Source organism: Ctenocephalides felis, unplaced genomic scaffold (assembly GCF_003426905.1).
Source record: "Ctenocephalides felis isolate EL2017-DRISC unplaced genomic scaffold, ASM342690v1 CF-g0.4_SCAFFOLD_03571, whole genome shotgun sequence".
NCBI lineage: Eukaryota > Metazoa > Arthropoda > Insecta > Siphonaptera > Pulicidae > Ctenocephalides > Ctenocephalides felis.
In genome coordinates, this window is record NW_020539725.1 from 47893358 (window position 1) to 47909025 (window position 15668).

A 15668-nucleotide genomic window follows, 5' to 3' on the forward strand; every position below is an offset into this window, starting at 1 on the left:
TTTCGGCACAGTATAAAATATTTATGATTATTGATATAAGATTTAATATCCTAATATAATATTTTTAGTGTTAAACTATGTCTGTAAAATCATTGATAGACGAATTTATTACTATAATAGACAAATATAGATAAAAATAAAATTTTAATTATATGCAGCTTTGAATATTAATAATTTTTTAAAATTGTATATCTCGAATCGGTAAGGATTTTATATTCGAGTTCATCATTTTGAAATATCAAGGACTCACCCGAGGGTAAGTGGTTATAGAATTCTTAAGTTTTGATCCTGTTCAATACAAAAAATAGAGTTCTATGCTCGAGGATTCAATATTTTTTAATATTAACAAGACCTCTCAATTATCAATACGATTTTGAAATTAGAATGTTAGAATATTTTGAGTCATACCTAGGCGCCCAATCAATGGATTGGCCTCTAGGTATTCGATCTAGACATTTTTTAACTACGACCAAAAATTTGCTAATGTTCTGAATGAAATAGGTGCAAATTATTAAAAAATAAAAGAAAACCACTATTTTATCAAAAATATTTTTGACTAATCTTTTAAAATCCGGATTATTTTTTTATACAAAAAAAACATACACGTCATAAATGTTATAGGTATGGGTATTGTAAAAATAGTAAAATTGCATGCAAATTCATTCTATTATATGGTTGTTAAGGAAACCTTACGAATAATTAGTTACATGCAATAATCAGATTTGACCAACTAATATTGCAAAGTCAGATCATTCTTTCAATCGATTCATAAAACATAAAACATTATTTTATTATCTCCAAAATTAATAACATTCCACCTTCATAATCACAACACTATTTTAACAATACACATCTATCTACACTTTGCACCTTATCAACACAAAAATTAACAGTTAATTACGTAATCGATTTTAATTTTTTGCTTTAAAAAATATAACACACTAGTATAATATAAGAAAAAATTTGTTTTACACTAATAATCAGTTTGTAATCCGTTTACACGGAGTGACACGGAGCTACTATTACTAGGGACAACACATTTGATGCTAAACGCGATTTGAAAATAAAACCGTCAGAACGCGTGTGTTAGTGGACATATGTGAAATGCCATATGACATATCATGTGTGTAAATACACGTATGGATTCAGGCACGTATTTGCGATTATCAGGCCAGGGAGGTATCAAAATGGAATAAAAATTCTCGAAATTTGTTTAAATTTTCTACTTTTCCTTCATTTTTATTTTGAGAAAACAACCATTAAAGTGGCTATATCATATCTTATACCTCGCAGTGGGCATCAAGCCAGTAAAGTACAAGTTAGCAGTGAATTATTTGGTTAAGGATATGAATAATATAATTCACCCTTTCGCTACGTGAGGGTTTTTCGCAGAAGTGACACTGATGTACAAGCAAGCAAGCCGCCCAAACATATGTACTCAAAATATTTTAATATTATCCAATTATTATCAATAAAAATATATTCAAAAATCAAAAATAACACTTTCAAAACACCACAATAACATATTAGAATTCTTAATCATTTCTCTCAATGACAAATATTGAAGCAAAATAGGCACACTTTATGTCGTCTATAGGCGACACACTACACACAGATCGTCAAACGGATGTCCTAAAGACAACGCTCGTAGCGAAAGGGCTGAGCAAGTATCAGAATAAAATATTTATGTAATAAAAATCCATTTTGAAATTTTAACACGATAGATTGAAAATGTATTTCACGCATCCGACAGGATTTTTAAAGATCTTCAATACCATTTTACAATCCTGATTAAATGCGCCAACTTCTGATGAAAATTGCCAACAGACTTAGGAGCATTTTTTTAAAGGATGGCTTATCAAAGTCGATCTATTTAGAATATTTTAAATTTTGTAGTTCGACAAAATATCTCAATTCTTGAAATCTTGGGATAATTGTATCATAATTTTTTATTGTGGTCCTAGAAATGTTATTTACAAAAATCACCACAATAACCGTAAAATTGGTAAATTTCCACCAAAGCTCTAGGTTGCACTTAAAAGCTCATAATTTACAAAAAGTGTGATTCTAATTTGTTACATAATAGTTATGATCAATACTAATAATCACTCCGTTTAGGCTTGGTGTTGGGTTCTGGGACATCTTATATATATATATATATATATATATATATATATATATATATATATATATATATATATATATAAATCACCATCTATACATGGTGCACAGAAAATGTATGCAATATGAATAAGAGTAGTATACGTTTGTGTACAAAGCAGGTGTGACAAAATGCATGCTACCGTGAATATTCATTAGCTGATTAGAATAAGTGTCGTGCAGGAACATAGAAAGTCGGTAAAACACTAAAATCGATATTTGCATAGAATTTTATACATTTGTTTCAGCATTTGCGCTAAACTATTTATAGCTCGCGACCACAAAAAGGATTTTATTGAATAGACAATAAGAGTTAGCTATAACCATAGATATACAAGTATAACTTGGATTGTTTAAACATATAAATAATATATATATATATATATATATATATGTGTGTGTGTGTGTGTGTAAGATCTGTGTTTGTTTCTATATACCCACATCTATGCTGGTTTAGTGATACACTGAAGGTTACCCACAGAACATACATGTTTTATTATTGACATTGCAAAATAACAATAAATCAACACAGTAGCATTACTTACAGAAACCATTTTAAAGTGATTAATATATATATATATATATATATATATATATATATATATATTAGGGTGGTCCTTAATATGGAAATTTTCGAATTACCTTGCCCCAAGGGCTCATATGGTTTCAAATTGATAAAAAACAATTCTCTGAAAGTTTTAGCTCTTAATATTAACTTTTAGATAGTGTGCAATTCAATCAAATTTCGTATGAAAATAGCATGGAAAAAAATTGGAAAATTTAAAAAAAATGCGATTATTAAAATTATTGAAAAAAAATAATCATAGCAAAATTTATTTTTATATAATTAATTGAATAGCAATCAAAAATTTTAAGGGTATATAAGCTGTTGCAATGATTTGATTTAGCTATGTCGGTATTATAGATGACAACCCAAATGGTTGTCTTAGCTCTATGTGATGCATTTTATTACTACAATTTCGGTAAGAATGATAATTTTTTTATTGATGTAACACTGCCAGGTAAGGGTTATTTTAACTTGGAAAAATCTTAAATGAAAATATCTTCATGTAACAACTTAACATAAAATCAAATAATCAAGTATTAGATTTTGGAGATAGAAAAGGAGAGCGATTTTGAATCATTTAAAATGAAATTTAGCTTAAACAAAAAAAATCATAACAATTCAATAACTTAATATCATAATGTCGAACGAATTTTACTCGAAAATATTGAATATTTGTTTCATATTCCAAACATTGAAAACGTTGTACTATTTTATTTATTTATTTTGCTACGGTAATATATAAATATATAAATTCTTAAAATATAAAATATATGTTGTTGGCCAATTAATGCTTTAAATTTAATTATTTCAAGCTATTTAAGTTAATCATTATATGCAACTGCATTCTTCTGAGAAGGCACAGGCATTTCATCGTTTCTTTATAATAATTTTTTGTTCTCTTTATATTTTTGCAATTTATATTCTCATCATAGGTTTATTGCTCATCATCATCCATATCTTCACATGGTATGAAACTTTTATTAATCTTGGAATGTTAATAATAGAATAAAACAATAAAATAATGAATAAATTCCATCATATGCCAAGCCGACTTCTATCGATGCATTGAAAAGGAGTACATACAGGAAGAATTTTATAATTAGAATATATATATATATATATATATATATATATATAAATTTTCGTATAGTTTGACTTGTTTTACCTTTTTTTAATATCAATTAAATTATATTACAAACAAATATTGGCGTGCTATATTTTTCTGCTGACTTGTTAGTTATACGATACCAATTTTTCAATTATAACCCCCATCGGATCACAACATATTCAGAATAATTAAATCAAGTGATTTATTATTTACTATCATTAGAGTAAGTATTACTAATTGATATTTATATTTCTATTCTTATTTCTGCTAACCTGATATTTCCTCATGCTCTCCAACTGCTCCACAGTAGGCTGCACCGCTCCTGATGTCGGTGCTGCAGCAATAGTAGTCGTGCCTCTCGCCGGAACCTGCGGCGCTGGTGCTCTATTCACCAGCCGTCCATCTTTCTCGATGCGCAGGTGCTCCCGAGGAGGCGGTATTGGCACCTGTACTGCTGAAGGAGCCAAAGGAGCCGATGGAGGCGCTACCACCACTGAACCGTTCATCTATCAAACAAAAATTGTGATAAAGGATTTTGAACCAGATTTGATATTTTTTTTTATGAATACGATGAACATATTGATACAGACAAAACACAAAAGGAATGAAAAATATTTTATGTTTCGAAACACAATTTCAAGCAAAAATAAATATGTCAATTATTTAATAAATACTTCTCTATTGAAACTATATATTTAATTTAATTTTAATTTGAACGAAACACAAACTATTGATCAAAATAATCAATATTTCAAAAAATTATTCGATACAAATAGATTTTGCAAGTGCACTTGAGAATAAACTTGTATAAGATGCAATATTATTTATCACTTTAAAATTCCCATGCCTAATTGCCTAATGTCTATATCATTTAGCACTTGAAAAGTTTTATTAACTCCAAATTTACTATTATTATATATACTATATCATAATATAAAACTAATCATGCAAAATATTTTTAGTAATAATACAGATATGTCATAAGAAAATTAATATTATAATATATATATATATATATATATATATATATATAATGTGTATAATGTATATTTTATGATATTATGTATGTATGAAGATCGTGTAACAATTTTACACGAGTGATGAAAATATTTTAAACTTAACTCAATATATAACCATTTATTTAGAAATATATTGTTTATGAGTTATTTAAAAATATTTCATGAATTTTACATTTGAATTTTACATTTGAATTTAAAGTAGGTATGAGACACATGGAAAAATTAACTACATTACAAGATTTCAGTAAATTCGAGAATGGGTTTAGAAAAATTCTGCTGATAAATTCTGCTATAAAAGTATTTTTATAAGTATTTTATTAATAAGGTATTATAGCCCATTCGCATTTTATTTCAAAGAAGTTTTTCTACAATATTTTATATATATCGAATAAACACATGCATTTCAATATTATTACTAGATACACCTTATAAATACAATAAATACTTATTAATAACATAACTTTCATGTTCATTATTTATTAGTATGTATATGATTTTTATTACTAATTTTATTTAATTCCCAAGTATAAATAACATGCAGTATATAGTACCTACAAAATAAAATATTCGTAACTTTTTAATATTTCTTACCATTATAAATTTCAAATTTAAATCTGGTTACGAAATGTGCTAATAAAACAAAACAATAAAACTTTTAGACCAAATTTAATTACTTCAAACTATAGCATTATCATTGCTTATGTGACGATTGTTTTTTTAATTCCCCTGAATATGATGCAAGACTCACTACTAAATGCACGTTAATACTCTCCAACGTGCCTTATTTAAATACCCAATAATACATTCTTCGGAAGAATAATATGTGCATATCATTCAAAATATACCTGATGCTGAGTTCTCCATTTTGGATCTTTACATCTAAATGCCATAGCAGGCACCTGTAAAGAATCTTTTGTATTTTCTTCGCCGGAAACCTTTTGTTTATTATGAAGTAAATTCGTATCGACCTTAACCGAAGACATGTCATTACTTGCATTGTTGCTAAAATCTATATCGCATTTAGAAATCTCTGATATATATTCTGAATCATTATCTGCTTTGGAATATTTCACATTTCCTGATTTTGAAATCCATAATGATTTCACGCCGTCTTCATCATTTTTACCAATGTCAAGATCTTTTGGTTTCAAGTTGAGAACATCTAATTCAATGCTTTCCTCATCAGCCTTGGATCCTAGAAGGGATTTCATTTCGTCAGTCTTGGATTTCTTCAAGCTTAATTTTCTTGAAGTGATTGATAAAATATTTGTATCCGATATTTTCGCTCCATATGAATAATCTGAAGTATACGGTTTCAGATCACTGCTCTTGTCATCAATCGTATCATTTAACGTATCTAAAGATTTTGATGAAGGATTGGATTTTAATATATTTTCTTTTTCGAAATATTTTCCTTTCTTGGCACTCTTCTTGAATTTTATGTTATTTTTTGCCTTTTCTTTTTCTTTTTTCAAAACAGGATACTTTGGTGGTGTTTTTTTACGTTGGACAAAATCTGCCGGTACGTCTACAGCCATTTCTCGATGACCACTATTGCTTTCAACGAAAAACATATCTGATATGTAAGCCTTATTATCATAACCGCTAATAGTAAGCTTATTTGATGTTTTTATATATGTAGATTTATATGTATTTATAACTCTTTCATCATTCTTTGGTTTCTCATTTTCTATAACATTTACTTCAACGTGCTCGTGTTTTATTGGTATTTTATCATCTTCATTATAATTGTCATCAAGATCCTTAACATCGGTTTCTACAGAAGCATTAACTTCTGAGTAATTAAAACTGTCAACGTTATAACTACTCCCATCAAAACTATCTACCAATAATTCATTCTCATCATCCATATACTTGCAATGATCATAAAGTGAGGAAGCAATATCGCAACCAGCAAATTTGTATCTGCTATTCAAAAGTTCGTAACCTCCACTCGATAGCTGATCATCGAACGGTTCGTACGAGTTAAAGGAAGCGACATTATCATCAGAAACTTCAAAATCGTCAATTACTAATTTATTGATCTTGTTTGATGTATCATTGACCACCGAAGAGATGGTTAGAACAACTCCTTCTGATGATTTACGGATGTTATTATATGATAGCCTAAAATCGTTGTCCGACGGCACTATGTTATCGTGCAAAAGATCATAATTTTCATTATAATCCTCCGTGTCGGTAGTCGATAATTTACCGCTGTCAGGAGATAAATCGACTTCCCTATCGTCAATGCTATGATTTACTGTAACTATAGGATATTGCAAGGTGTAATCATCTGTATTTATTGTTAATCTAGTCTTATTGACATATCGTACATCATCAGCACTATTGATAATAATCAAATTTTCTTTTCCGCGATTATCGTCAGAAATCGTAACAATTGTTTTCTCGTACCTATGGTCGATGAAATAACTGGGGTTATCATAAGCATCATTTTTACGATTGTTCCGCTCAATCGTGTCAATATCGTATGAAACAATAGAATCGTATCTATCGGTCGACTCATTAGTAGACGATAACGATATAGACCTCTCGTTGTCCGATATCGATATCGTCTTCTTATCGTCCGACAAATCTGATTCGTTTAAATCGTCGCTTATACTTTTACCTGTGTTCTGTTGTGATTTTTGATGATCGTGATTCGGTTGGTGACCGTTTTCCACCAAATCGAACCGACCTACCTTGTGGTTTTCTACGACGACCGAACTCGGGGTGCCGTTGCTAGTTTTGTGACCGACATGTTGATCATCATAACTACTATTTCGATTGTTGGATTTTATGTGCGTTTGTTGTCCCACCTTCTGGTGAGCGTGTTTTTGTGATCGGTGATCAGATTTATCGTGTGGTTTTTGGTGATTGTGCGGGGTGGCCGACGGTACCTGATTGGCGACCGTGCCCGAAGATGGCGGCTTTGGAGGAGGATAGCGAGGTGGCGTCTTGTTGCGCGCGACGAACGAGTCAGGCACGTCAACTGCCATCTCACGGTGGGGTCCTAGAAATATATTTATAACGATAAACCATTTTTCATTACAAGATTGAAGACTACTTCAGAAACTTAAATTAAAATGTATTTAGTAGAGAGGCCGTAGGTGGTGTTATTATTGAGCTCCACAGATCTTATTTTCAATACTACAAAGATTATTGATGATCATTATTAATTTAATTATTTTGAATGTTTACAATGACCCAATAATAAAATTTAAACACTAAATACTATATAGTAATTAACTGAGCACAATTAAGGGGGTATTCTACTGTAGAAGCATGAATTTTGCCCGGTTTTTGAAGCGCTGTATAAAGGAAACAAATAATATTTTTACTATCGATTTTTCTATCATTTGTTTATTGATATTTTATTATTACATAAAAAAATTATTAAAAAAAAAATAGAATTCACAAAGTTATGAGCAGTCAAAGTAAGGGCTCAAAAAGAAAGAGGGTGTCCTGGCGTGCATGATTCCAACCCTCCTGGTGATCCGAAACATAAAAAATAGATGGATTCTTAATTATTATAGATGCCGCTATCGTATGAACCTTGGATACGTTAAAAAAAATTTTTTTGTTTGAATGGCGGCAGTTTGAAAAAAAAAATCAGTTTTTTTTCACAATTCCGAATTTTTTAGAAAATACTAAATGAAAAGTTATAGTTTTGGGAAAGGTCCATGCGATAAAGCGATCCTCTCCAAATTTGAAGTAAATCGGTTCATTAGAACTCGAGATATCCTTACCGCCAGCTCGAAAAAAATAGTTCCGAGAAAAACGCGTTCAAAGTTTTGAGACTCGGTCGGACCCGAACCGAGGCCACGTCACTAAAACGGATATAACTCAGGAAATAATAGTAATTTTGAAAAATCCTTTTAATGACATATTTTTGAATAACTAAACTTTGAAAATATGAAAAAAAAATTCGATTTTTTCAAAATTCTACAGTAGAATACCCCCTTAAGACTATTAACACTATTAATTAACTATATTAAGACATAAATGGTTATATTCGCGTCTTATTCCTTTTTCCTGCTGTTTTTTGGATTATTAAAAAAAAAATAAAACTATCGATAATATATTTCATTTATATAATAATCCTTATAAATTCTGAATTGAGCCAATGACGCAAACAAAATATTTACTAATAATTCGTATCTTTTTTCACATTTTTTATTTGCTCAAAAATATTGTTTCTAGAATCATGAATGTAAACAAATGTGACCCAGCTTACCGTTGTCGTGAGCGAGCGACATGACGGCGACCATATCCGTATCCTGGTTAACGCCCTGGTTAAAACATTCGTCTTCCGGCAACCTCGGTTTCTCCGCGTCCAATACCACTATGCTACCGCCAGATCTTCTTCTTGGCCTAAACAGATAGAAAACTTATTATAATTCAATCTTAATAAATATTTACTTAATATTCTATTGATTTATAAATATTATTTGCTTTCTGGGGATTTATAACGTCCACTAAATTAATAAATTTAGTATTACAAGAAACACAAAAAATGCAATTTAAGTAGCAAATAGTCTTAGTTTTAAAGGTATGACAAATATACTCGTCAATACACAAAATTCTACCACTTCTCTATGACGAGTGTCAATCACAATTATCTGTTTTTTGTGACACAAATGACAATTTTAAATTTAATTAACCTTGTATCGATATTAGGTAATAGGAGTGGCTTGGAATAAATGGATGCAATGGATTTAATTTTCATTAGAATTGAATGTGAAAATATAAATAATTTATTACAGCTCATTCAAAATAACAAATTCAAGGACTCTCCTGCACAACTTGAAATCGCAACTAAAGTTTAGTAGTCATTAAATGTAAAACTAATAAATTATTTAAAACAAATAAGACTTATCCTTGCAGTAAAAATTATTCTGAATTAGTTGTACAAGATAACTTGGAATGTGTTGAGAAAGATAGTGGTTCAGAATACCGCAATGCCATTAATTTAGCAGAGCAGAAAATAAGATGTTTGACTACTCTTCGAATCAAAAATGAAGAATGTGTAACGAAACGCGTTTAATGAATGCACGCATTCCCTTATAAATGGATGTTTTGTATCATTCTGTATAAAAATGTTCAATAAATTGTACTATTTTGAATTATGATTATACTTGATTAATATTACCATACTGTTTATAATTTGTACACCATATTATCAAAAGGGCATTTGATCTTGAGGCAGTTACTCCAAAATGTTTAAATAATCGACTTAATCAATATATTAATTTATGAGTGATTTATAAGTATACAGAGTTGCTGTTGAGCAAAATAATGTGAGAAAATGACAAGTTATTCGGAAATTTAGATCAATTTTTCGAAGATGTTAAATTTTTGCAGGTTTAATGATTTCGGAGATGCAGAAAAAAAAGTTAAGAAAGTTGCCATTTGGTGATAAAAATGGTCAGTTATTTTATATTAGGTCTATACGAATAAAATTTACACAATTTATTATAATTATTATACACAATTGATCATTGATCATTAATTAAATTTCATTGATTATGGATTATGTTTATTCCTTAAATGTTTGTTTACAGTACGGGTAATTCTAGCAATTTGGCTGAAGGTAAAATGCCATGCATCACTAGTTAATTTTAAAAATTAAACCACTAATCGTAGGCCTATAATATTGTAGTTCATTAAGACCAGGATCTCTATCACCATACAAGATATCATCAAAATAGCAAAAAAAAATCAGCACGATTTCCAGATCTTTTAGTTTTGAGTTTTAGCACTTTCAGATTCAGGATTTAAAATTCGGAACTCAGGGATCAAAGCAAAATCGTCTTAACGGGGTTCTACTGAATATGTATATTATAGAGAGTAGGTGCGTGTGTGTTCTTCAAGAAATAAACAAATTCAACATAAATATGAAATACCGTAACAACTAGGCAGGTACATGACCGCATTCCACAAACGTCTTATCTTATTTTTGTTATCACCTTTATCATTAGGTATACGACGTTCATGAAAACATAAATGGAGAATTTTAAGTCTTCAAGCTATTAAGCATAGTAATTAGTCTAACTGGATGAATGAAATAAAAACAAATGTGAAAAGAATTTGAAAGTAATTATATGACATTTATTATGATATGTAACTAAGAGTGGATTGCGTTTTAAATACTATCACATAGTAAAAAAAAATATCACGATTGATTAAACGTGTACTGGTAATTTAAAAAATTTAAAAAAAAATATCATTGTGGTATTTACAAAATTTTAATATATCATTTTGCACCTAAAAATTTTAACTGTTTTTGTTAACTTTCATTTAATTGTGATATTACAAAACAAACAAATGAGCACATACATATAACTCTTATAAGAGAGTAAAGCTTGTACTAATAATATTAACTTTTGTTTAATTTTTTTTAAATATTTGTTAGATCTTCTAAAAATGTTGGCTCCATTATATATTTAATATATAGTATATATATATTTAATATATAGTATATCTTATATATAAAATTCTTCTGTAACAATGTAAGTTTCATATTTCCTCCTAAACTATAATTCAGATTTTCATGAATCTTCCTGAAGTTTGTTCGGGAAATTTTTTAGAATGTTTTGATTCATAGAAATATAGTTAAATTGTAGAAATAAATAGAAAAAATTACAAAAAACCGCTTATCATTGTTTGCCCTTGAAAATATTTGAAGCTTAGTTTGACATTAAAAACAATTGAGGACTGTCATTTGCCAAACATTTCTATTCACTTATAGGCTAAGGCAATATTAGAATATAATAAATTCATAATTATGAATAAGGAAAATGTAATGTCTACATTGTTAATGCCGAAAAGCAGCTGAGATGTGCCAAAAATTAAATTAATATAAGATGCAAATAATATAACATGCATTTGACAAGTGATGCAGTCTGCGCATGCGTCTGACGTGCGCGTGGTTTGCTTTTGCTTGCAATAATTTTGTTTGCGCACTTTGCGAACAGATTCGCCGTACGAATTCGCGCAAAGGAGCGAGCCATAAGTGATTGCGCTCAAACATATTCAATTTGCAGTCGTTTTGCCTTACTATACTAAGTCACAAACACAAAAAAAATATTTAGAAGTTTCATTGTGTCAAAAATTCATATGTTTGTCATTGGGTACGGAATATTTACTCAATGGAGCGCTTTGGGTCTGAAATTTTTACTATTTTCCAATTCGTTTGGAATTTTGGAACTAGGTTCATCTTACTCTTCAGAAGTGAAAACAATTTAGACTCCTTTACCACTTCTCGGGTGGATGACATTTCTTTTCAGTGGTGTAATTTTACTTTTTTCAAAATAACGTTGGGTATCGATAAAAGAACTAATTATACGAGAAAAATATTTAATAATGTTTTTCAAAAAAGGAAATACTTTTCAAGTTACTGGCTACTGAATATTTGTTTCTTTTTTGCGTTTTTCATCATTTGTTGCTAACACCTTCAAAAATATACATTTTAACGAAAATCATGTAATGAACAGAATTATATCAATTAAAATCTTAATAAATCGTTATTTTACAGTGTTTTATGAACATTATTAGGCTAGATATGAAAATGGGTTTTTATAGTGCTCAAAATAAGCTTTAAAATGAATACTTCTGCGTGTAAAATGAGTGAGCTATCATGCAGATAAAGGACGAATGCAATGTTTTTTTTTTTTCATTTAAATCAAATACTTTGAGTGCCATATCCACCAAAATTAAAAATAATCGTATTCAATCTAGAATTAACTTGGTTTAAGAGATCTTGATGGATTCTAGAAAATACCACAACTTTAGTACAAATGATTCTTAAAAAACTCATGATTTCATGAAAAAAAAACATTTTAAAAAAAACAACCAATTTCTCATCATAATACCTCTGAAAGAATACGTATAAAAGTATATATATAAGAAAATTCGAGGTATTTTTCTGACTAATTATTATTGTTTATTATTTTTTCGTTACACAAATATTGATAGATGTATGATTAATTAAGGAGCTGTCCAACCAGAGGTCTTTCGAGCCCTTTAACCCTTCGCCGTTTCACAATAAGAGAAGTTACGGTAAAATTAATGATAGAGAAAGTTGTAGCTCATTTAATCACCTTTAAAATAGTGTATTACAAGTTCTGATAAAATCAGAATTAAAAGAGTAATAATCCAATTAATGCTGTGGATGGTGACGGAGTGCAAATTGTTAAAACATTGAAATTAAGATAAAGATTAGCCTATTTCCAAAATATCAAGTAAATTGGAGCACAGTAAAAAAAATTTACAGAGCAATAATTTTGTTGATCGTAAGTTGAATAGAGCACATGTGAACAGGATTTGACAAATTAATTCACTTCAAATATAAACTTAAGCAATAATGTATATTGATTTATTTGAGAAAAAAATGCAATTTAGATATTAAAATTACTTAAAGCCAGTTAAAATATGGTACAAAATTATAAAAATTATAGGCAACATTATTGAAGCAGTTATTTTAGGTGAGAAAAATAAAAGGTGATATTGCACCTTTGCCGCGAATGCTATATATTAATTCTTTCTGAATTTGTTGTACTTTTTAAAAGATTTCAATTTTCAACACGAGTATCTTATGCTATGACCATAAATCAAAAAGGCAGACAATCATTTTTAGTGTGATAAATTTGGAAAATCAATGTTTTAGTCGTGAATAAACAAAAAATCATTCATTTATACATCCACATCTACAGGTACGGCTAAAAATACTATATAACCCTTAAATGCAATAAAATAAATTGAGCTATTGGAAATAAATTTGTTCTATAAATCGCAGTGTATAATTTTTAATATACAATTTTATTGAACATTTTTTAATATTTGTTAAATAAATAATTAAAGTGTTAACTGTGGGAATTGAGAACAATCATTTTATTTGAAACAGTTCTACATTCAACATCACTTATATATTGGTGTAAATAGTAATTCAAAAAACAGTAATTATTATTTTTAACTAAGCAGTAAATATTAGTATAAAATATTGAAAAATTGTAGACGTAGGTACAGAACAACGTCTGTCGGGTCAGCTAGTATATATATATATATATATATATATGCGTATATATATGATGAGAAAACATTATTGACTCGCTCCAATAATTGCAAGAAATTTTCAAATTTATTTGAGTGAAATCAGAAATTTATAATTGCATTTATATTGCCTCGCTTTAGAGTCATCATATATTACATATTTTACTTTGTTTCCTCAAAAAATTAAATATCGAATTGAAATTGAATTTAAATTTAAATTAGAATTATAATCAAATTGATAAATACGATTTAAAATTCACCATGGAAAAATATAAGATATGCATAATGCGATATGAAACATTTGTATTTCTACTTTGTTTTCTAGTTGAACAAAATGTTTACAAAATGCGTGAAACAATGTTGTACGGGTAATAAATACAAAATAGTTCTCTGTTTTTGCATTTTTTATGGTATTATTTCGGTTCTAAAATAGTAAAGTTAGATCCTGAAAAAATTTTAAAGTGGAATTTGGCACAATTGACGATAGTAATATTTTTCATACAAAATATAAATTTATAAGAACAGAACATTTTGTGAAAATAATATTACTAAACATGCTAAGTAAATGAGTTCGATTCGCATTTTAGTTACTGTATTTAGTGTATAAGATGAATTAGATTAATCTTATTTCAAATAGAGTGTAGTTTTACATTTCGGATCAACAAAACTATATTTTATTAATAACACTGGCTAGTAGACTATAGTGGTTAAATTAAAATTCTAATAGTAATTGCATGATAATTACGTTAATAGTAATTACATCATACCTACTATTAAAACTTTTGATAATAAATAAACTAATTTTGTTCATGAGGGAATCTGACCTAAAATTTGTAAAATTCAACTTGTTTTTTTCGCATATTTTCAAATTCTAACTGTTCAAGATTGAGTGTAAATATTTTTTCCAAAATTTAAATTATTTTTGTATATATATATATAGCTTTTTGGCCACGATTATCCTCCTCTATTTCCTTCCCTTGCAAAATTTTCTACGCGTTTTTCTCGAAACTGATTTTTCAATAGGATACCCACGATTTCTCAATACTTCTACTGGATCGACCGATTTTGTAGAAATTTTTACAGATAAACTTTTCTTTGGTATGAAGTACGCTCTCATTCCCAAATAAGGCTTTTATTATTTGAAAAAAAATCTAGAATACAAAATTAATTTTTTTTTTTTTTACTGACAGTCGCTATTTAGTGAAGAAAAAATTAATGTCCGTAGTTCTTACGGTTGCTACATTATTCTAGATTATTAATAATATGTTTTAATATTTTTTTAGTTATTTTAATATATTTTTAGATTATTTTAAGGAATAAAATCATTGACATGATCAGGTGCCAATTCTTTGAGACCTCCTTCCCATAACCTTTTAGAATTAAACTTGACCATTTTAAATTTTTATCTTTTTTTTGTATTCGCAAATATGAATTAATAATCTGAAAAAAATATAATAAAAACATTGTTTCGCTATTTTTTACAGCCTTTCAAAAATAGCATAAAATTCATGCCTCTAGACCAGAATACCCCCTTAAGTAAAGCTCCTTGTAAACAAAACTGATGTTCCAATCTTATTATTATTTTAACGAATCTAATTATTATTTAAACTAAAAACTGATCTTCTAATCTAAATTTTATTTAAATGCATTCGATTTTCTTCAAATTTAAATAGAGGCAAAAGAAGCTCATTTTACCCTCGTGCCACTTGCTATTGTGATTATATCAGAAGAAATGCTTTTCGACGTCACATCCGCTCTGGGA

At 28.5% G+C, this 15668-nt stretch overlaps 1 protein-coding gene across 3 annotated transcripts in view; it reads right to left on the reverse strand.

The window, feature by feature from the left end:
- The window catches only part of LOC113386904 (MAGUK p55 subfamily member 5-like), a 98613-nt gene that overhangs the window by 15567 nt on the left and 67378 nt on the right, over positions 1-15668 (reverse strand). For all 3 annotated transcript variants that reach the window (XM_026624661.1, XM_026624660.1, XM_026624659.1), the window contains 3 exons: positions 9093-9229; positions 7558-7868; positions 4109-4342 (listed from right to left, as the gene is read on the reverse strand). In XM_026624661.1, the coding sequence (XP_026480446.1) occupies positions 4109-4342; positions 7558-7868; positions 9093-9126 (579 nt within the window). In that variant the 5' untranslated portion in view covers positions 9127-9229. The remainder of the gene's footprint in view (positions 1-4108; positions 4343-7557; positions 7869-9092; positions 9230-15668) is intronic.